The following is a 23,703-nucleotide window of genomic DNA, read 5'->3' on the forward strand; positions in this document are numbered from 1 at the left end:
TAGCATGGCTGCCTGTCTACATGTTGAGATATGCTTAGACTTAAACCAAAATTGCACACCTATTTCAGAATTTACAGTAGGTTATGAAAACAATCCATTAATGCAACAATAGCTTAGATTTAAAATCCTTGGCTCTGTAATGGAAGACCTCTTTAGACCTTAAAGTTCAAACAAATAATTTGTAAATCGATTGAATCTGCCATTTCCATTTGTTAATCCGATAATAGATCACTGGTGAGGATGATAGTTCTCTCAGTTGCTGATGGGGCTTTCAAGAAAATAAGTAAGCTCTCAGATAGAACTACATTCTCTTTAAGGAGCCTGTAGTTAACTCTCTTGAGTGGAGGATTACAAAGTGCAGCTTCAGTAAAGTAAGAGGCCTGCAGCTGTGCTGAGACTGGGCTACGGTTAGGAAGCCAACTGAAGTCGCCTGTCTGCTGGCGTTATTATGACTAACTTCCTATAACCCGACCTCTCCATGAGTCAAGAGCCACCTCACAGAGAAAAGAATGCAGCGACAGGTTCTATGGAAAAATGAAGAGGAAAACCTGTTGTTTTAATGAGTGTCTGGCCTTTTCGACCGGCTGGCTGTTTAGCTTACTGGCAGTGTGGGTGGCAGGCTGGATCACAGACAGGCCGGCTATAGCATGTCACCATTTTTTTCCTGGCTAATATTCTCACTTGCTGGGCTCCTTGCTGACTAGTAAAGGCTAGCTGCTTGGCTTTTTGGCAGGCTGTCTGGCTAAATGTGTGGTTAGGGAATAGAAAGTTTGCTTGGTCAGGGTAAAAGTAATAGCCCTCAGCACTATAAAATACTCAAATTTCACATCATTTCAGCACCTTATACATCAGCCTGATATATTTATTCACATAGTTGATTATATATAGACATTTTTGAGCAAATATTAAAAGTACGGTTTCAAATTTGTTTTTGTCTGGCAGCCTCTGTCTGTCTTATAAAGAAACAACCCTGTCAAAATTCTGGCCGTCGTAACCCAAACTGTGATAGAGTGAGAGCGGCCCGCTGAAACATCTGTGCTCTTGGCTGAGAATGAATGACTACAGATAGACTGGGATTAAGAACCCTAACCCTGAATGTAAGTTCTGGGGTGGGGTGACGGAGAAGTTGGCTGGGGCGGGGGATACTGAGTTGGGAACAAGGGGTGGGGTGAGGCAGGGGTGAGGGTGTGTGGTTTGGAAATTTACTGAAGAAGCTAGGAATTTAGGAGGACATGAGTTGAGAGTTTGGGATTGGGTGAGTGGAGGACTGAGGGAATTGAGGGTGAGAACGGATGGATATGGGAAGGGTGCGGTCAGAGGCTGGGAAACTGGGGTTAAGACTGGGACAAGGAGTGTTGTTAAAACTACAACAAAATGCACTGCTTCAACAAAACCAAAAAAGAAAAAAAAACAAAAAAGTCTTGTAGCTGTAGTAGGTATTTGTGGCCCTGGCAATACGGTACATGGAACACTGAATACACTTTTATTTAATCACTTAAAATACCCAATACAATGAATTACTTTAATGCTAAATCAATGTTTTTATAGTTTGGGGTTTGGTGTAAGGCAGATTATGAATTAGGTGGGGAGGATGGCTAAGGAATAAGGCTTGCATTTCTGTGATGTGGTGAATGAAACAAAGCTTGACTCTGGAGATGGTTTAGGGTCTACGAATTGAGGTTTTGTGGAAGCAGAGTTATGTTAAATTTTTTTCTCTTTTCGAGACCACATTGGGCGGCTGGTGCAGAGAATACCAGCTTTAGCTGAAGCTGTACTGAATAGATAGATGGATTACAGATAAGTTGGAATAGAAAAGAAATTTGGACGGAGTCGTAACACGTGAGAGCGGACTTGGCTTTCCGGCTGGGAAGCTGGTCTGGGGGGTTAGGGGAGGGTTGGGATGAGGGTCATTTGATGCTATTTTGGCTGTTCCCTGATTCAGTCAGGGCTAGATGCAAAGGAGGTCTCTCTCTTGCTCTCTCTGTCCCCCCCCCCCTCTCTCTCTTTCTCTCTCTCTCTCTCTCTCACACACACACACTCAAACACACACAACGAAATGCACAAACTCCTTTCATGCTAAGCCAGTTATGTGTCCAACTCTAGGGAGACTTTTGGGAAGATATTATGGACGATACGGAGCGCATGATGACTCAGCCACAGGAATCCCAGAAAACCCACAGTGGCTGGCTGGAGTACATAGAGAGAGTGACAGAGAGAGAGAGAGGCAGTGAGACAGAGAGAGGCAGAGAAAGTGTGTATGTGAGAGAGAGACAGGAAGAAATATGAAAATTAAGGAGAAGTAAAGGAGAAAGGGAGTAATGGGAATGTGTCATTGAAAGTAATAATTGTTGTTTCTGAGAATTAATTATTATGACCTTGTTTCAGGTTCTCATTAGCAATTCATTGGAATAAGTGTCCCTTATTAGTCACAAATGTACACATAATTTAAAGATTTACAACCAATACACAAGTAATACCTATTGTTTATTGGTGATAATATCTAAGATGTTGACTTTGGCAGTATGTATTTTTTTTTCCCAGCAAAAGCGTACATGTGTTCAAAACAAAAAAAAAGAAACTCTACTCTCTCTGTTGGAACAAAAAAAAGTCTTTCCACAGTTGTTTTGAAGTAAAGGCTGAACGCCAAAAGAAACATTAGCATCAATGAATATTTTATTACCTATCATGACTAACTGATAATTGTCCAAAGCCAAATTCCACAAATGCAACAGCTGAGAATTGTCCCTGCCTGAGGTTTGAGATATGAGATGTTTGTTGTAAGTGTGCCTGGTCTTATGATTTTCATGTCTCTGGGTTTGTTCATTACTTTATGAACTTGTAATAATATCCTCTAGCATGCTGTCATGTTTAGTTTATGGCACAAAAAAGGAGAAAGTTGCAGTGCTTCCAGTGCATGCTGCTTTCAAAGTGAAGAGTTTGCTGCAGTGGCTGATGGTAAAATAAGCAATATCAAGGTGTGAAAGGAAATAGCATTACCTTGCAATTGAATATGAAAGGCTTATGGGTAACGTGATCTTCATTTTGTTTAACGCCACTGAGATACTAAGATTGAATATGTTTAAGGACATTGTGTAACAATACCACAACTGATTTTAGAATGATTTATTGAGGTTTAAACATCGTACATTTCCCACTTCTCTTTGTTCTCTGCTGTTATTGGGGCTGACATTGTGTCTCTGCTGTTGTATTCTCTCTGTTTTCCTGCCAAGTTGACATGAAGGGGTCTTGAAAAAGGCCTGAGATCAGTTCAAGGCTGTAGCCCAGTATCTCCTCTGGGTGGACACAACGGGAAGGAAGTGAAGAGTAATGGGAGAGGAAGTGAAGTTTCAAGTTTAAAGCGTAGTATTGCTAGTTGCATCACCCACATATTTACAATTGGCTTTGTGAACGTTTGTCTTTTCCTCCTTTCCTCCTTATCCATCCTACAACTCCAAGCAAGCACACTACAAATGATCTATTTTGGGCTTGTAAAGTTTAGTTTTCTATTGTCCTTTTTTTCTAAATATCACAGCTTCACAAGCTAGAAAGGAATGCAGAGTCAGACTCAAATCATGAGTAAGCACTTACTGTAAATGAGGGTAATAAAATTATAATATTGAATGGAAAAGTACAGATTTAATTTCATTGAAAGCAGAAATCCTTCTTGAATTAGAAACACAGCATTATGAAACACAATAGAATAGCGGGATTATGAAATACCGGAAAATCCCAAACATCTGTTAAGTTGTGATACAACAACGTATTTCACATTTTATCAACAGAGTTTCCAGTGATTCCTTCAGCAGTGACGTAAAAAGTGAGATGTATTGGACTATGTGATTCACACTCACTCTTGTGCCAGTCTGGCTGCTGGAGACAAGCAGAGGAGTAGAAAAGTGCTGACTCACCCTTCAGTTCCTGGTATCATGTACCTTCCAAACTTTCGCAGTGTTGCAGTGACCTTGAGCGGCGCATAGCGGAGTGAGTGACTGAGGAAAATGAGGAGAGGATGAGCAAGAGAGAGAGAACCCTCCAGCCTGCTTCTCGACAGATAATCTGTCAACCCCCCACCGGTCCCCAGACTCATGGTACATGCGGCACACACACACACACATATGCTACGTAGAATACATACACACACCTCTCACCAGCCGCCTACTCCTGCAGCACAGCTGAGTGTCTGACAGAGGTAGTTGGTGGAGAACGCGCATACCTCCCTCCTCTCCTCCTCCTTTTCTGCTCCATCCATCACACCCAACACACCACTTTCTTTCTCTATCTTTCACTTCCTGCCTTCTCTCTCATATATTATCTTTCATCTCTTTCATAACCGTCCTCTATTTCTTGCTGTGGGTCCATCATATTCCCTCCCACACTCTTTTTTTTCTCATTTTTTTTCCCCCTTCCAATTTATCATGTCTTTTATTTGTCTTTGCCTGAACCACCTGAGTTAGTTGGGAGAAGAAAAAGAAATAAAAAGCTTAATCAGTAAAAAATGAACACTGTGGAGCACACACACTGGTCTGTAATCTAAATACAAGCTTGAACACTCTTGGTTATATTAGTCCTGTGAAGTACTGTAACAAACATGTGAAACAAGGCTCGCTGTGAATGGCTGTAGTTAACAAATCCGAAATTGCAAACTATTGATCAGATCACTCACTGTTCATCAGCGCGTATGCACATTCAGTGTGTGTCTCTCTCTCTTTCTCTGTGTGACACACACACACGTAGTCCAACGGATGAGTGAGCGAAATGGTATCAAGGTCTGGTCTCACTTTTGCAAAGTGGTTGCCTCAGAGGTTTCCTGCAGGCTTTCAGCACTTTACAACCACCTCTCTGTCTTGAGTCGACACACACACACACACAGATTACATCTATGTTCCCTGTGCCACTGCATACACGAACACAGAGTCATAAAACTGCAACTCTCACATCTGATTCAGTAAGTTACGTGGTCTTGCACTATAGGAACTTTGCTGGTAAGTTTCAGTGGATCATCATGTACAGGCTTTCCAATGAGAGTTTTTATTTTAGGGGGGGAAATAGATACAGCAGTTAACTTGTGTGTCTTTTTTCTTCTGAGTGGGAAGAGTGCAGAATGAGTCAGTGGGCTGACATTAACCGGCAATCCAGCTAAGAGCGCAGATGCATCGCAAAGACTCAAGATGAGTCATTCCTCACATCTGAGATGATAATTGCACTTACTGACTCAATTACCACATTTGGATTTGAATTATTTTCGTGGAAGTTGTTGCAGAACAGGCTGAATTTGAACAGGCATACTGGTGGCACAAAAGAATGGGAGCTATGTGAAGGGAGTGAGGGATACGGTGGTAGTAAATGCATGAGAGATGGATTTAGAATACAGAGTGTTGATGCCTCCTCCAGCATGTGCAATCATTTAGACCATTACTGGTCGTATTGTTTGTTCTTAACGTCTTTACTGCTGTCTCGTCCATCTTTCTGCCAACTTAATTTCCCTGCTATGTGACGGTAAGATTTATCGATGTGTTCCCCCACTGAGCTGCCACAGGAGGTGGAGCAGCACAGATGTGATGAAGCACTGTCCAGAATCCAAGAACTACAGTCGAGTTCTTAATCTGTGCCAAGAGCCACGTGAATGTGGGTGGAGTGATGCGGTGGGGGTTGGTGTGGAGGGCTGAAACTTCTAGAGGTGCTGTGAACTAAATTCAATTTAACATCTGTGGTGAGACATGTCCAGTTGGTGATGCTCATCTTCTAGATGGAAAAGACTGATGGGGGATTGGGGGTTGAATCAGATGATCCATCTCCATTCTGTGTTAAGTGTAAATGGGGTGGTAATGTTAAAGGAATATTTCACCCACAGATAGCAATTTTGTCATTATTGACTAATCAATCAAAACACCACCGAGCGTAACATAACACTAAAAGAGTAAGCTTGTATTCCATTCTCCTCCAGAAAGCTGAGGTAGACTATATTCTTTTGAGTTCCAAAAATAGTCATGAAATTACTTCAGAGGTAGTGCAGCTCGAGATATGAATAAAAGGTGAATTTTAAAACCTTGTCAATGTCCAAATGATATGCAACAGTACAAACAAACAACAAAAAGCTGTACAACAGCTGTCCTTAAAAAATACACTCCTGAGCCTCAGTGAGCTACAATTAGGGCATTTCATAAATCAACCTTAATTTTGAGTGCAAGTTTATCATGAATAATTATAATCATGTTGTGTTTTACAAATTGTGTCCCTTATTAGGGCCCAAGAGCTATCCAGACCACTGTCTGATTCATGTATGGCTGAAACTGCATCATTATCAAATCTGTATAGTCCTTCAACTGGTTGTCTAAACAAAAAAATAATATGTTAAACTTTAAAAAGCTTAAGCTATTAGTCGTTGTCAGGGTGCAAAATTAACTTTTTTTTCTACCAGCCAAATGGCTAGTAAATGTTCCAATTTTACCAGCCACTCAATAGATTATCATTGTTGTTCTGGCTGGTAAGTGAAGCAAATCTACCAGCCACGTGCATATTTTTTCCATGGTGATTTAATATTCTTCATGCCAGTTACAGTGCGAAATTGTGTGCAAGACATTTTATACTGAGGCAATACAAGTCTGCACATTAAACCAAAAAAGCACCGCTGTGCGCTGGGTACCTTCAGGTTTTGGACAAGTCTCCACATATAAAGTAACTTGTGAATCCATCATACATCTGACAAAACAAAAGCCATAGCTGTTGCTTAATGAAGCATTTCATTTCCATCATCATGTCTACACCCCCACTGGATTTCAATGTATCTTTTTACTTGATGTATGTGAAGTACAGCAGTGCACTATAGCTACATAATTGTAGATTGAGGGCTCTGAAGCAGTACCTCAGTGTGCAGAATTGGCTGGTAATGAGTGTCACAATTTTCTTCTGCACAGAAATAACTGATGTGTCTGTATGTATGCATGTGAGTGTGTGTGTGTGTGTGTGTGTTCTGTGTGTGGAACAAAGATAATTGAATGTAAGTGGTGCCTATCAACTGTGGTCGTATTTCTCTGTGGTATTGAAACCTACGGAGATTTGAAAACTCATTTAGCTGTGCCACTTCAAAGAAAAGAAAATATTACGTAAAAACTATGCTGAAAGTGTGGGCACACTCCTCCTCTTGCTCCTTCTCTGCTGGTGCGGTGTAAAGTGCACAAAAGACCTGCCGTGTGGAAAATGAGTTATGCTGTGTTTTCACTGCATTTTCACTATGCTGTGATTGTTTATGTTTTCATAAATGAGAGTGCAAATGCATGCGTTTATGTGTGTGGGTGTGCTTGTGTGCCAGTGTGCGTCTGTGCACATCTTTGTCTGGACTAAGTGCATGTTTGTATTCATGCTAATTAGTGTGTCCATTGAAAAACAGGAAGCTGTTCCCAGTCTGCGAAGATGAAAGACATTCGGGCTGTGTCCAGTATTTCCTCCCTGGTGTGTTACACTGCAGCTCTACAGGATTTCACAGTGAGATCTCAGACAAAGAAAGACAGAAACAGAGCAAAAGAATGGCTCTTACAGAGTTTCAAAAGCTCCATTTCACAACAACATCAGAGTGAAAGTTTTTCTGAGATAATTGCAGCCAGGTCAAGAAGGTTCCAGTGCAGAGCGCTGCAGAAGGCGTGGAGTCAGGTTATTTGCAATTAATTGTGGCAGATGAAGTACAGCATTTTTACCTAATTTAACAAAACATACGCGTTAGATCAAACTAAACTGTAAAGATGAAAATTGAAATGGCTAAATGAAAAATGAAAAACAACTTAAAATATGCGGTATAAATGTATGTGTGTGCTTACAGTATGGACCAGCAAATGTAATGAGTTGCCAGACCTTAGCCAGATTGAATTAACTTGAAAAGAAGAGATTGGTGCGCTAATTTGATTACAGTCAACTGAGGTAAATATGATTTTTCAGATTACCTAAAATACACATAGTTGGGAAGTTAAAGGCTAATATTGAAAAGTTTTTTTTTTTCTTTTAATAAAATTCAAAATGTGATCTAGTTGCTTTGCTGCCAAATCCATACATGCAGTTCAACTGTTGCAGTTTACAGAGTGATTTAATGAGATTGTTCTTATCATCAGCTATTACAAAGTGTAAAAATGTGAATGATCTTGCAGTGTAAATTCCCTGTCAAATATGTTTATGAAAAGTTGAAAAGAACAGAAAATGAGTAAAAATTGATATCAGTCAAATAAGTACCTCCCTTTCTGACTGTTTTTATAGTTTATACTTGTATAAAAGTTGATAGATTAATTACAACATAGCATATTAGCCTGAAGAACTTTTATAATTAAAGTGGAAAGGATCATATTTTCTCATGCTTACGTGACAGAAGTGGCTGAAGGGGACAACTCTCCGAGTCTAATTAAACAAAGAACCTATTCATAATATGGCATGAAATATTTATTATGTGTCCTAGATACACATTCTCCAAATTTCACCTCACATTCTTACTTGAGAGAGACTCAGCTAAAGACTCTCTCCGTTATACCTGTCTGCCCTCAACACAAAAATGTACTCTGATCTCTTTTTTTTTAATATAAAACATTTCACTGTATTTGTTTTTGAAAATATTTTCGAGTCTGACAACTTAACTAGGGATGCGCCGGTCTGATACTTATATCAGATATCTGGTCCGATACTGGCCAGTCTATTTTCTAGAAAGGAAGACACACCGGCGGGCCCCGTCACTGCTGCTGTTGTTTCAGCACTGTGAAGCACAAGGCTTAATAGACCGTACAAAATGTATGCTACCTTATTATGTGAAGTTGTTTTGGACACTATATTTAGTAAATAGCAACAGTCCTGAGGAACCAGTGTAGCCTCAGTAAGACTGGCTATTGTGGCTAACTTTGCTAAGAGAAAATCAGTCAGGTGTGGCCTAAAATGTAACAGCAAAACACCTCCCCTAAGTAATTCCAATACAACCTTGAACTTAACAAAATCCTCCGTCTATCCACTTTATAACCGTGGTGGTTATATCAAAACAAGCGACTAAAAAAAGTCAGGTTTCCGTTTGATTATTTAGCAATGGCTGGCAGTTAGCATTAGCTCTGCTCCTTAGGCTCACTTTGGGTTCTTTCTCCTCTGGGATTACTTTCCTGTCTTGGTCGCGTCACCGTCACTTCGGTACTGCTGAGTCTTCCGGTAAAAAAATATAAGGTCTTGGCATTACTGCCAGTTGCCTTTAGAAAGTTGGATTTGTTCAGGTTTCTGTGTTTCTGACGGAGAAACTGCTGCGGTCAGTCAACACCACCTCTCAGTAGATTCACTTGACTCAATTCAGAAAATCCCATATTTACATTTTTTTTATATTAAACAGATTAGCAGTGACACACACGCACACACACATACTCACACACAAATGCTCTGTTGAGTGAGTGTATCCTGTCCTCTTCAAAACAGTAACGTTGTGTGTGTGTACTGTGCACAGTGACATTAAATAATAGCCTATGCATATAATAGCAATCGAGATAATGTCATATATCTGGATTTCAGTCCAAGACCAGTGTTGTTGAGTCATTGCAGCTAAATGTTAGCAATACGAATCAGCTGTATATTTGCTGTCTTGAACACACTCCATTCCTCCTGCAAACAAATGACTTGTATCACTCACTCATGAATTTATGATTATATTATATATTTTTAAACAAATAAACATATTTATGTTACATTTTGTTACATTAAGTTAGGAAAGCAAAATTAGGAAAGCAAAGTCAAATCTGATGTTGCCTTACACATAAAAGAATGATCCCAGTGTCTTCCACACAGTGAGGTATACAGCTTATTAATTAAACACTGGTATTGGATCAGTACTTGGTATTGGCCGATACCCAAAGCCCAGGTATTGGTATCAGGGCTGAAAAAGTCGGATCAATGCATCCCTAACCTTAACAGTCACCAATAACTTAACCGCTAAATGTTTTTTTTCCTTCTGTAGGACTTTGACAGGCCTTCCTGTTTGTCAAATATTCGATTTAAGGATTGGGCCTTTGGACAATAAGACTCAGGGGGACTGCCATAAAACAGATTATTTTCCAAAACCCTTCCTCCCCTAATCAATAATCGCTGACTCAGCGTGGAGGCCCGCACAATATCGGACCGTGAGTGGAATGTCGTCTCCTTGTTGCATATTAAAAGAGCACGATTAAACGCCACAGCAGGACAAGGACAGTATAACTTAATGGCTCCTTTTTACTGCAGTTGTTAGGTCCTTGCCTTGGCCCCCAGTGAGCAATATCTTTATATTCAGCAACAGGGACAGCAGAGAAGGTAAAATATTGTTTTCACAGATTTTTCTTTTAAAGTTAACAAGGGCAATGCATGACATATTTTGTGTTAACAAGGGAGATGCTGTCCCCCCACTCAAATTGCCCCTCTCCTGTTAAAAGCCACCAGGGTATGAAGCGGAAGCCGTCGCTGTGAGGAATGAAGGCCATTGAGTTAAGCTTGTTGAGTTTAATGGAGCAGGAAGGCTATAGTAGAAGTAATGGCTGAGGGTGAGCTTAGCTACAGGCCTGTCAGGTACCACAGGGAGAGGAGAGGAAGGTTATATCCTGCAAGATAATGCTATCTTTTTTAGCGCTTACACCCATTCATTGTAATTTTACATTGTACACTATATTTTCATTGTTTTGGCTTTGTTCCACTGAATATTCAGCATGTGCGATTAGAGGTGTAGTAACAGCAATAGCAAAAAGAATGCTGAAATTTCAGCAGAACGCTACACAAATGACTGTATCTTCAACCTTTAATATCCATCATTACTAATTAATATTAAGGCCTTGAATGATTGCCCCACTGGGTAATTAAGAGCAGATTGAAAAAAGAAGACGCATCAAAGGATGACATTTGGCTCTAATATAGTAACGTCAGCTAGCTGTTGCTTTTAGTCACCAATGGTTTATGTCTGTGTGATGGTGATATGGGGCAGGTGTTGTGGTTGTTAATGGTCGGTTTTATGTCTGGCGTAGTTTGTCCTAGAGGTTGAGCCGCAATTCTGCTGATTGATTGTAGTGCAATCCTGTCTGTGTAGTCATAATGGTCACAATGAAAGGTTTGATTTCATTTATTAAAGTACAGATCACTGTCCTCCTTTTCTCTCCTCTCCTCTCCTCTCCTCCTGTCTCCTCTCCTCTCCTCTCTCCTCTCCTCTCTGCCAGATGGCTGCTCCTTAATCAAACTCTCGTACCTCAGAGAGGTAAACACATTACGCTGCCCTGATTACACTGACTTGGCGAAGCATACTGCGTGGGTGTGTGTGTGTAGGTCTTGCATGTGTGTCACAGCAAGTGCATATTTATTTGTGTGTATGGAACAAGTAAATGGGGGTGGGGGGGGTGGTGGTGGTTATGCTCTTGGGCACTCTTACTTATTAAGAGCTGGGACACACACACAAATACAGCATGGGTGCAGAAATGATCACTCAGCATATACATAGAAAATCACTCATTCTCTTAATCTCTCATTCTCGGACAGTAAACAATCCCCCTGGCCCACTGTAGCTATGGAAACACTTCATGCCGCAGGCCCCTCATATGGCTGCACTAGTCTGTTCTACAATGTAGTATACTATAGTTATCCCTGCCATGGATTGAGGCAGGCAGGCTGCTGTCATACATTCCTGCAAAAGCCATAAAGGCTCCTGTCATAAAATCCCACAGATCTATAAGCCCTTGGGCTTGATGTCACACAGTAATGTATGTCTAGCTGTGAAAACACTGACTTCGAGGCGTGCCGTGTAACTTGCTTTGGCAGGGGGAACAAAGCAGAGTGGGGCTGCAGCGCTAATAGTCTGGCAGCCTGATAGAGGCAAACAGAACGGTTTTCACAGGACTCGGCTGACCGAGTGCCGAGCGACTGCGGTGTGGCTCTTCTGCGTTTCTTGGGCTCTGGAAACTCTGAGGGGAGAAAGTGAGAATGTTACATGCTGTTGAGTTATAATAGTAGTCTTACACTGAACAAACTTAAGCTGATTTAGTTTTATTGACCTCAGTTTTCAGGGCAGGGCAGATATCCAAAGGAGAGGGAAGTGATTTAGGTGCTGAGTGACAGCGCCGTGGTTTAGAAAATTCTGAGCTCTGGAATAAAAGGTGCACTAATGAAGAAACTTTCAGCACAGTGAATGTAGACTTTGACAGTTGCCTTATTTTTTTTTAGAAAGGATTATTTCGGTGTAACTATGGTAAGACTTGAATTGCCATGTAAATTACTGAAATGTACAAAAATACAACAGTCCTTAATTTTACCCATCTCAACAGCAAAGCAATACATAGAGTCTGTGTATAACAGGCCAGAAGTAAGAGAGTAAATTTCCTGTACGAATGTAGAGCTGTGTATGATCCAAAGCAACCACTCCTACATATCTTCACAGCCTTCCAGTTTATAATCTATGGAGACCAGTTTTCTTGGTGGAGTACATTTTCAAGGGTAAAGAAGTGAAGATTTGGATGTGAATGAACCTCTAAAGATTTCATCTAATGTATTTTATGGATTTGTTTAAGTCCAGTGCACATCGGCCGAACATTCTACAGCATAGTGGCACAGTCGAGACACAGCGACCCAAATACTATACTATCATACAATACTAATAATACAAACAGCGCATATCTCGTGTTTTTTTCTGGAGTAAAGGACATAATACATATGTAGCTATTTTCTTCAATTTCCTTCAATACGGTGCATCCAAGTTCAGGCAATGACATTAAAGTGTAGAAAATTGTGTGGTTAAGGTGTATGTGGCAGAAAATAATGGAGAGTAGTTATTTTGGATATCAAATTAAGCTGGCATCTAGAGTAAAACTATGCTACACATAATTAGCAGTGATGATGCCGGCCTTTGATGAGGCCTGATGAGATGTAGTGAAAACCTTCATGCATTATAATGTTTTTGTGGTGTGCAACAGCGTGGGCGTTGAGAGAATTACCAGTATGAATATGGATGTTGGGTGAGCATCATGAGAGTAAATGTGCTTACTCTATTGATTAAATCTCCCATCAGTCACCAAGCAGCGTGGTCCCCGTCCTCTCTCTCTCTCTCCCTCTCTCTCTCCCCATCTCTCTACTCATCTCTGTCAAGGCGGGCTCAGTGGAGTGGTTAAATTGTCCATAGCGCGTAAACGCTCGTTTATAAAAGCCGACAGACGTGGCGGTCGTTTGCTGAAATTAATTACCCCTCGGAGCCACAGCAAGCATGGGCCCTAGTCAGTCAGTCATGGTCCACCACCTCCAAGGCCCCGTACCTGCAGAGAGAGAGAGAGAGAGAGGGAGAGAGAGCCAGGGAGACATTAAGTCTGCAACAATGAAGCTGATTCAAAAGAAAGGGATGAATGAAAATCGAGGAGTCTGAAATATTTTTGAGTTGATGCATACATTTCTCTGTAAACCCACCAATGGGGAAAAAAGTGATGGCACAAGTCACCAAACAGACCCCAAACCTCCAAAAGACAAGTAAAAGTCCAAGTAATGAAAAAGTCTGAGGAAAAACAATGTAGCATCTAGGTTATTAATCCAAATTGCACATTTTCAGCTGTGAAATATCACTCCGTGTGTCTATTTTCCATATTTTGCTTAAGCAAAAGATCCACAGAGTGGAGAGTTTTGCGCTGACGTAGCCCGAGACGATAATGCGATACAGACCATAGTGACATCAAACTAATCAGAATGTATTCATCTTCAACTAAAGTAACTTAATGAACTTCAGCACTATCTGATGCAACACTTCTCTAATATTAATAAAAGCTTCATCTTCTGTCTGATTTGCATAATTGTTCAAATGAATCCACTGACGCACTGTTCTTTCTTCCTTTTTAATAAAGTGATGATTTGTGTAAAAGTGAGCTGTGGCTTGCGGTTGAGAGGAGAGGGGAGGGTAGGAAGCGAGGGGAGGAGTGAAGGGAGCAGAGAGGAGGATGGGAGGAGCGGGGATTTGCAAGGGGCCTAAGGTGATTTGTCACCGTTTTGATTCAATAAAGCGTACTGTGTCGTACAAGGGGTTATTTGTTTGAAGTGATTTTTCATATGGCTTTATGACCACGGAGATAGTTTGGAATGTGCGTCTCATATTGTGTAACTTAATATCTCTCTTCTCTTGTCTCCCTAGCTGTCTCATTGACTGAGACATCAACATGTTTAATCTACTTATTGTTTGTGTCCATTACAAGCTGCATGCAACCTTTTTCAACCTTTGAATAGTGTTGTTGTTAACTGTAAGTGCTCTAAAATTGTGGAACTAAACTAAGCCAAATGTCATGAAATGACAAATGTAAATTAAATAATAATTATGTGTTTTTTCCAGGTCAGGTGGTGCATGTGCGTAGAATCATACTGCCATTACCAACACTCTCTCGGTTTATGGTCACACAGCTCTGGCCCCAGAATAGTGCAGCAGAGCTTTTTCACTAATGGAGTCACCAATTTCCTGGAGGTTTGAATTGGCCTTTGCCTCAGTAAAATGAGGTTGGCAAATGTAACTTGGATGTGATGTAGATATTAACACGCAAACATGCTTCTCTTTTCTTGTGACACTGCTTCTATTTTCTGTGTGTTTAAACCTGAATTCTTCTCATTCGATTTTGTGGATCGCAGAAACCTAAAGCAGTTTACTCCACGTTCTCTGCAGGCTCTGTTTCGTGTTTATATCTCAGGAGACCTTCAAAAAGACAAATACCCTCATGCTGCATGTGGCAATTGGATGTAATAGTCCATTTACTACTGTAAATCGCCTTTGTGCAAATACCACCGCATGTGTTTGTGCGCGTGTGTATGTGTGTGTAAGTGTGTTTGTGTGATGATATCTTGGCCGGTGTTTTCCTTGAAAACTGACCAGAGCAGCTTCTGTAGAATAGGACTATCGTCATCATGACCTCTTCTGTTTTCCCAGCTGTGTCTGAGCTAAGATGTGAGGCTTTTTCTCCTCTTTTTTTTCTGGCTCAGTGTTTGTTATATATCTGGTGGTCAGCGATGGGAGGAACACATCCCTGAGTCACAGCATGGCCTTTCCTGCTCCATTTGAAAACTGCTTTGATGACCGGGGGCTTTAAGAACACACAGTGTCAATGAAAACACTTTGATATTTTGCTCCAGCTGTCAGTTTATGTCTGGTGTTTGTCAGCCGTTGAACATGGGAAATAATGTCTCTCTTAGAAGAAAGGCCTTTTTACAAAGAAATGCCGATGTAGCTATTTCGTCTCTATGCATATTCAGTCTTTAGAAACAATTTGGCAATTAGATTGAGGTCTGTTTGATATTAAAATTAATGCAATTAACCAGTGTGTATTTACCACCATTATTATGGCTGTCGTGTCACTAGACAAGGTAATTAGGAAGCTTTATTATAGCAGCAGAGTATAGAGTGAGATGTAAAGATTGCGCCTCTCATAATAGGATTGTACTGTGCAGTTGGAAGAATCAATTCTCTCTCTTTGTCTTCTCAAACTGCAGTGTCAGCCGTATCTTAATTTTTCATGAAAACTAGCTTCTCACACGTAGTAGACACACACAACACTCAGACATACACTTGATCTCCCTGTATCTCTCTGTCATTTGGCATTCCACATGTTGTGCCAGTGAATGAATATATAACCTTCCTCAATCAGCCTGCTTAGCTCCTGTGTGCGTACAACACTTCAGACCGCAAAGATTCAGGAACGCACACTTCTTAACTACAGGTGCAGTATAATCAATATGGCTCGTTTTTGTTTGCAGCGCCTCCACTACATGCTTATATATTTCGCTATAGAGTTCAGGCTGGAGTGACTGCAAGATGAGCCCATGCAGCAACTCCGCCATCGAGAAGAGAGTCTCAGTGAATTAACTAACCTGTTACATGAATTGCATGTAACAGGTTAGTTCATTCACTAAATGGTAGCCCCACACAGAATGTACAAAAACACATTTTATCATAGGAGATGCTCTTATGAATGAAAATTGTGATAGCCTTGAAAACTAACCTATGTGAGCTTAATCAAAATATTGATTCATGGAGGAAAGATGTATTGATTGTTCCACCATCCCTAGTTTACAGCAGTGTTCGTACTTTATTTTGCTAGGTAGGTACATGAATCTGTCACGTGACATTTCTTTGTTAATTAGTTCATTTTATTTCATAAAGGGGTTTTGCGACAAGTTTCTAAAATGTCGACCATGAACACACGATTGCAGGTTTGGGCTGGTGTTTGTGGCGTTAATAATGATATGATTGAATATGAAATTTTATCTTAGTGTTTTCACATTTCATCTCAGTTACTGTAGTTATTTTTCACTTGTGCCAATGCTGCTGATTTCTGATTAGAAGCAGCTTTTAATTCAATAAGGCTGTGTGAAATGACAGGGACCTGCGTCACTGCCAGCATGAGAGCATATTTGATGTTATATATTTGTGTTCATCTTAACAACTTGTCAGCTGATGACTTCAACATGACTTTTATCGGTGTGCATCCTTATAGGCTGAGTCACTTCTTGACTTTCATTTACAAGTGACCTTTACCTGCATCATCCGAAGAGCCATTAGCTGATGACTAACTTCCTGTCTGCATTCATCTGGGTAGCAGAGAATGTGCGCTACTGTTGTTACTGATGATGATGAAGATCATATAACTTACTATCACAAGGATATTCACATTTCTTTTAAAATGTATTTAAAAGCAACTGGCCATATATCAGAAAAAATGCAATACAAAAACAATACAAAACTTTTGTCAAAAACAATGATATATTAGAATACATGATACCTGAATAGAGCAACTTTAATGATTTCCATGGGTTAATTTGATCATAGCAGTAATTAACAAGACACATAAAAAGAGAAAAAATAGCACATCATCTTCTTAAACAAAGCCAACAATTACAAAAATTATGTATTCATTCATTCATGCTAAAAATTATAATTGTGTACAAATTATAGCATGTAATGTATGCAGTCCTGAAGACACATTTATTTTTGTCTCTGGAATACTCAATTTGTCTTGTGGTTAACAAGGCAATGCAGATGAAAATGAAAACACGGTGATTCTTGGAGTCCAGGCTATTGCCTCCAGGCATGATGATACTGTTGTACTGTGTTATAGGTTCACACACCAGTGCAATGGTAAGACAAGATACAAGAGACAAGAGAAAATTCTCTTTATTAACTGAAACCTAGATTAAGCCTAGTGCAAACTATAATAACACCTCTGCAGCTTCCTTAAACTTCACCACTGATGTACACAACGTTTACCCACTTTCCAAATGTGAAGTATGCTCATCCTACCAGGGCATTTATGCATAGGTTACACTGGTTTCTATGTTGTGAGGGCATTATTGCATCCCTGATTAATTGCAGTCCATATTCCCTGCCTGTCCAAGTCTGTATGGAACATGTTGGATATTTTTATTAGTGAGTGGTCACACGAGTAGACGTCAAAATGGAAAAACTATATTTTGGAAATGGAAATGTGTGTTGTCTTTGACAAAAAAATCACTGACATCTCTATGCAAATTTAGTTTACAAATGATTTTACCTTCTATATTCTACATTGGAAGATGTTTAGTTGTTAGTTTACCTCAGGCAAACATATCATTATTGTGTAGGCTGATAGATGAATGCTGTAAAAATACTGACAGACATGTGGGCACAGTGACAAAACTCTCAGATAGGCACACAATAGAACAAAGACAGTGATGTGTTTTTGCATTACAGCCTGCAAAGTAGTTTAATGGCCCGCAAGAACATGAAAGCCCTTATCGTAGAGGAGGTTTTTATGTTTGCATTCTGTTCTCGTGCCCCTTTTCCACTGCAGTGAACTTGCATTGTCTGCCAACCCTTGTCTCTTTCACACACACACGCACAGCTGCAGTCAGAGGGCACAGCAGTCTTTTCATGCATGGCTCACTGTGCTTATGTAAGATCACTACTTAAACCTGGTTACATCACATAACAGGCAGCACTGTGTCAGTGGGTCACTGTGCCACACTACCACTGAACTACATACACGCTCTATGTTGGGCACCGTGCGTGTCTGAATGGAGAATCTCTGCGTGCACCGAGGCATTCGCACACATTTTTGAATGGTCATTGAAGCCTGTGTGCTTGCATGTTTTTATGGAGGTGCATTTGCATGATCTAATTGTGCCATTCTGTATGATAGACAGTAGAAAAATATAATAAGAAAAATGGATATTATGTCTTACTAATGCACAGTTTAATGAATCCAAAGACAGCTTTTGTTATAGAAAATGTGCCATTGCTGCGCCTATAGAGTGCCAGTAGGGGGGCCTCTCTGTTTCCAAATTCTACTCCTTGTGTATCCTCTTTTCACCCTTTACCCTTCTGCTCCTGCTCTTCATACTCCCTCCCCAACTCCGCCTCTCAGTCAGCAGAACAGCCCATCTCTGTCTCTCTCTTTTTCTCTCAGTTTCTATTTAGTACACACACACACACACACACACACACACACACACGCACACCAGGGCTTGAATGAGGGCAGGACCAACCACTCCCACTGTTCTATAGTTCCATGAAAAACACAGAGGGAGAGAGACACAGACAGAGAGAGGGAGAGAGAGAGGGAGAGAGAGAGGGAGGGAGGAGCGTCGCTGCGCTGAAGCCGAGCCCCTCTATGCCTCAGCACGCAGAGTAGAGCAGACGGCAACAGCCACACAAACACACTCCCCTCTCAGTTACATGCACAGTCACACACATACCACACGCACACACACCACCACCACCGCTGCCGCCGCCACCACCACTACCACCACCACCACCACCACCACCATACACACACAGTGACGGCTGCCAGGCGCAGTGGGAAGCAAGCTGTCAGGGAGAGAGCCTGAGAAGAAAGAGAGGGATCGCAGAAGGGAAGAGAAGAAAAGAGAAGAGAGTTGGAGGAGGCACCTTGTGGATCAGAAGGGATTTTCCTCTGTGTGAGTGCGCGTCTGGATAAGGCTATCTGCTTCTTCCTGAGCGAGAGGAGTTTTTACCAAGGCTTTTTCTTTTGCTCATCCTTCACGCCGGGCTCCATCGATATCTACCTATCTATCCCCGGAGCTTAACAAAAGAGGGAGGGAGTGAGTGAGAGTGAGAAAAAAGGCACAGCTTCAGCTTCAGACCACCCTCTCTCCTCCTCCTCCTCCTCCTCCTCCTCCTCCTCCTTCTCATCTCCTCCTCTCCTCTTCTCTTCTCTCCAGCTCCACATCCATGTGTGAGTTCACTGATTTCACTTGTCTTTAGAGGATAGAGCAGAGGACAGCGTGTGTTCTCCAGGATACAGCCGAGCTCCCGGCGGGATCAGGGTCTCGTCTGGTGTGAGAGAGAGGGAGGAAGAACGAGACAAGGAAACGGATACACAGGAAGAGAGAAAGAGACGGAGAGAGACAAGAGAAAGACGCTGGAAAGCAAATTGAGGGGCATGTTCAGGGCAGCAGAGAAGAGAGAAGAGTGAGTGTGATTTTTAGAGCGGAGAGTGCAAGGAACCGGCAACCGGATCCCATCCATTCCTCCCTCCTCCTCCTCTTCCTCCTCCTCCTCCTCCTCCTCCTCCTCCTCCTCCTCTTCCTCCTCCTCATCATCTTCTTCTTCTTCCCTCTCCTTTTACCCTTTCTCTGTCCTGCTGTTCATTCCCCCCTGTTGTTTCCTGTATTGCCTCCTGCTATCCTTTCATATCTTCCTTTCCTTCACCCTTCCTTCTCCTCTTCCAACCCCCCTTTTTTGCTGCCACTCCGGATTCCTTCTGTCTCTCTTTCCAGACCTACAGGAGGACTGGTTTTGTGAGGTTCCCTGTGAGCTCCCAGACAAGTAGACAGACTAAAATTTCAAGTACCATCGGACCCTTTATCCATCCCTTCCTCTGTGCTTTTATCACACACATACCTCCGCCAGCAAGAGAAGAGCGTTTTCTCTCTGCGTCCTCGACACTTGGAAACAGTCGTCTTAAGGATCCAGGCCAGACCCTCAGAGTGATCGTACCCCACCTGCGAGCTTCTATCTCCAGCCTCCAGGACCTTCAGTTGGATTCCAGCTACATGGGAAAACGTTTGGAGCAGCAGCCAATGTACCCCCACTACACCTACTACTACCCCCACTATCTCCAGACCAAGGTAGGATGGTCAGCAGTGTTGACCTATTTTACCCCTCTACTTCAAAGGCAATAAACAGGCTTGTGTGTTGCAAATGCACATTAGTGTTTCATCTTTAGAGTCTCAGGATCGTCTTTTGATCATCTCTTTAATGAACTCTATCTGCTGCCTCTTTAAATCTTCTTTTCTAATCAGTGCCAGATCAAGACAGAATTCGTTTTTCACAAGTGTTTGGTTTACAAGTAATTCTTCCCACAACTATGTAATGTTCCTTTATCTATGAACCAGGATCCAAAAAAAGGGTCTGGTCGCAGTGCATGAGCATATCAAAAGAGTAAGAGTGTTTCACCAACACTAAAATGTACTCCGTTTGGATCTTAGGCCACAACAGTGTGAGAAAGCACAGAGGTAGAAGCTGAAATTGCCTCATAAGATGGATTGCTAAACAGCCCGTTTGTCCCCTCACCCCCATCTGTCTCTGAGCAGGGAGATACTAGTGTCACTCAGCTGGGTTTTTTCCTTTTTCCTCCACTCCCCCTGTCAGCGCTTGACCCCATCCTCCCCTCTCCGACCCCACCAGCTCCAAGTTCAAGTTCAGGGCATGAGGCCCACCCTTCCCTCAGCCCTTGTTTTCTCTCCCACTTTGTCCCTCTCCCTCTCTGTCACACCACCACCACCACCACCACCATCACCACCACCCTCTATCTATCCCTCTCTTCACTGGCCATCCCCACCCCGTACTCCCAGCCCACACTCACCCATGATAGCCTATTTGTAGACGTGATTGATGGAACCTGATACAGTTCTCCGATTACCTAGAGTAGAGAAAACTGAGCTCAGTGTGATGTTTTCTTTCTTTCTTTCTTGTTGTTCTTTCTGTTTTATTCCAATTGTCTTGGCATGGCATGCATACACTAAGATACACACACACACACGCACTCACACACTTTGAGTCTTCTACCACCAAGACGAGGAAAATGGATTACTAAGGCCCAATCGATTGCTCCTGCATCATATCGCCTGGCCCGCCATTCCCTTTGTCTGCTGTGATTCATTTGTTTTTTCTTTCGTGAGATAGTAAGTGTGAGGAGTTGGCAGGTTTGTTGCAATATTTAGTAAATGTGTACATGTCAGTAGGCAAGAGAGATGGAGACAGGAGAAAAGATAAAAGTATAGGTGCGGGATGCTATGAGAATAGAGAGATCATGCTATTGGGGGGACACAGTGTGGGAAGAACAGGTGAGAAAATTATTGCTCTACGGTTAAAAATATGTTGAACCTGAACCAAATGCAGACTGTATGATGCCTTCGCTGAAGAGATCTTGTCCCAGTCTTGAGTATTAGTTCAACCACCAATACGTTTGTGGGGTTACTTAAAGTTTTTTTGCCCTAGATCCCAATCCAACTTCTTTAATTCTTTAATTTAAAAAAAAGTTTAAATTTGATGTTTATATTTCTCCACTTTAGGCAGTGCACACAAAGTACATTACAATCAGTAAATTCAGAACAGTTTCTAAGAAGTTTCTATATAGAGAGTACCTGCATGGCTGCACACTTTCATGTTTTTCATTTATTTTTAACAAACTGTAAAAATATAAATATCTCTTGTAATTACAAAACCACTGACCCAAAAGAAAGTGCACACCCCCAAAATAACTTTTAAAGCACAATCACATTTGAATTTGGTGCAGTATCAAATTAGTCATGTTAAAAGAGGCTGTTATTGCCGCCTTGCAAAACACAAAGATTACAAGTGGATGTAAGCCTGCTTTAATTTTCCAATTTAAAAATGGCTCCACATTGAAGACGTTTTCACTGCTTGTTAAGTTTTTATAACACATGCCACGCCGCCACAAGTTGTGGATAATGTCAGTTTACGACAATGACTGTACATATGAACACTAGTGGAGATGGAGCACAATGAGGTAAAAGAGAAAAGGATTGGAATTTTAATAGATTTAATATAGCTGATACTGATCAACTAAAATATGTCATATCAACCCAGGACATCTGTAACCAAGACAGATTCAGTTCAGTTAAGTACTCACTGACTAAAAACATTTAGTTTGTTTTAACACATCTTCAGTAGCAGCTCTTCAGCTTCAGTTTAGAAATGAAAATATATTTTTTTCTCCAGTTAACAGCGAGACTACATTCGCAGATGACATGTGCACTCTTTTACGACCTGCCAACCTTATCTGCTGATCTCAGAGCTGCACACATTCACATCTGGGAGCTGTCTGATGTTTTTAAGGGTGCTCAAGATGAACAAACAGAAGCTGGAAACTGCTTGTTAATGCACATCTGTGATTTGGTTGCAATAAACAACGTCTCCAGTGATAAGCGCGCCTTTTTGTTTGCTAATCTGGAGAAGTAAATGGATGTCTGCTACTGAATAATATAAAATATGTGTATGGTAATTGTCTCTAAAAAAGTGTTTTTTTAATCTTTTTTCTCTCTCCAGAATGAATTAAATAAAAACAATATCTTGATTAATATTTTTCTTTTTTCAAACACTGCAAAAAACCTCTCGTCAATGAGTGTTTTTGGCAGCATTTTAATCATTAATTTTGTGGTTGCGTGCACTAAAACTGCATATTCGTTGTATGAAATTGTTGCAATGGCGTCACATTTGTAATAAGGTATACTCTTATTTCGAGCAATAAAGCAGTTCTTCACAGCCTTGTCAGTGAATCCAGGGGCATCTAATAAATTCTCTTTGTGATTTGTCAGTTTATTACACATGATATTATGCCGCATGCACATGTACCTTAGATTAACTTCAACATTTGATGCACATGTGTCACAGCGCTTTATGTGTACAGATGTCACCGTGTCACACTGCTGTCTCTTGTTCTATGATTTATCTCGATCAGTTCAGGGTCATCTCATTTCTCTCAAGTATCTGCAACAAGCATCTGGCCTAGACCATCACTTCATTCTTTACACACCATCCATCCCTCCATCCCACCAGCCCTCCCTCTCTCTACTGTCAAGGTCAAATCAAATTGGATCCTACCTTCCCCAGTGTTCTCTCTCGGCTGCGCCTGCATGTGTGTGTGTTCACATACACGTCTATATATGAATAAAACCTGCATCTGTATGTCAGCTTTGCATCCGTGGCAGTACATGAACCCGTATCTTTGTCTTTCACTGCACTGAGTTTATCTTGCACACTTCTGTATGTACTGTGTGTGTGTGTGTGTTAATTCTATGTATAGGCATCCTGCAGTGGTATGGCGTGACTTTTCCACTGGGTGGGGCTACGGTCCCAGGTAGCTCTATGTATTTTGTCCCTGAGCATACGCCGTACAATGTAGCAAACAGCCAGCTGCCGGTGGCTAGCGGCTCGGGTAGCAGTTTCTAAAAGTTTAAAAAAGTATCTTTGGGTTGCTGCTTAGAAACTGTTTTCACTTTACAGTTATCACCACAGTACCACAATGATCCGTGTACGTTTTGCCTGCCTGCCCAAATGTTATCTAATAAGGAAGCAGCAATTGGCCAATCTGGCAACATTTCTTGGGTGTAAAATTTTCTGCCCCAGATCCAGTTATTTTCGGCGTGCAGTGTCAACCAATCAGGGGCCACCAGGAAAAGCCAAACATATTACACAGTTGGTGCTAGATTGGA

General features: G+C 41.4%; 1 protein-coding gene across 5 annotated transcripts in view; it reads left to right on the forward strand.

The window, feature by feature from the left end:
- LOC122986741 (RNA-binding motif, single-stranded-interacting protein 3-like) overlaps positions 1-23,703 on the forward strand; it is a 192,029-nt gene that overhangs the window by 33,741 nt on the left and 134,585 nt on the right. For 3 of the 5 annotated variants that reach the window (XM_044358069.1, XM_044358067.1, XM_044358068.1), the window contains 2 exons: positions 3,950-4,088; positions 19,877-20,094. The exons of 1 other annotated variant lie outside the window; for it this stretch is intronic. In XM_044358069.1, coding sequence (XP_044214004.1) covers positions 4,010-4,088; positions 19,877-20,094 — 297 coding nt within the window. In that variant the 5' untranslated portion in view covers positions 3,950-4,009. Of the gene's footprint in view, positions 1-3,949; positions 4,089-19,876; positions 20,095-23,703 lie in introns of those variants that run through there. One more of the 5 variants, XM_044358071.1, reaches the window with a different exon arrangement.

This window comes from Thunnus albacares, chromosome 8 (genome assembly GCF_914725855.1).
Source record: "Thunnus albacares chromosome 8, fThuAlb1.1, whole genome shotgun sequence".
NCBI lineage: Eukaryota > Metazoa > Chordata > Actinopteri > Scombriformes > Scombridae > Thunnus > Thunnus albacares.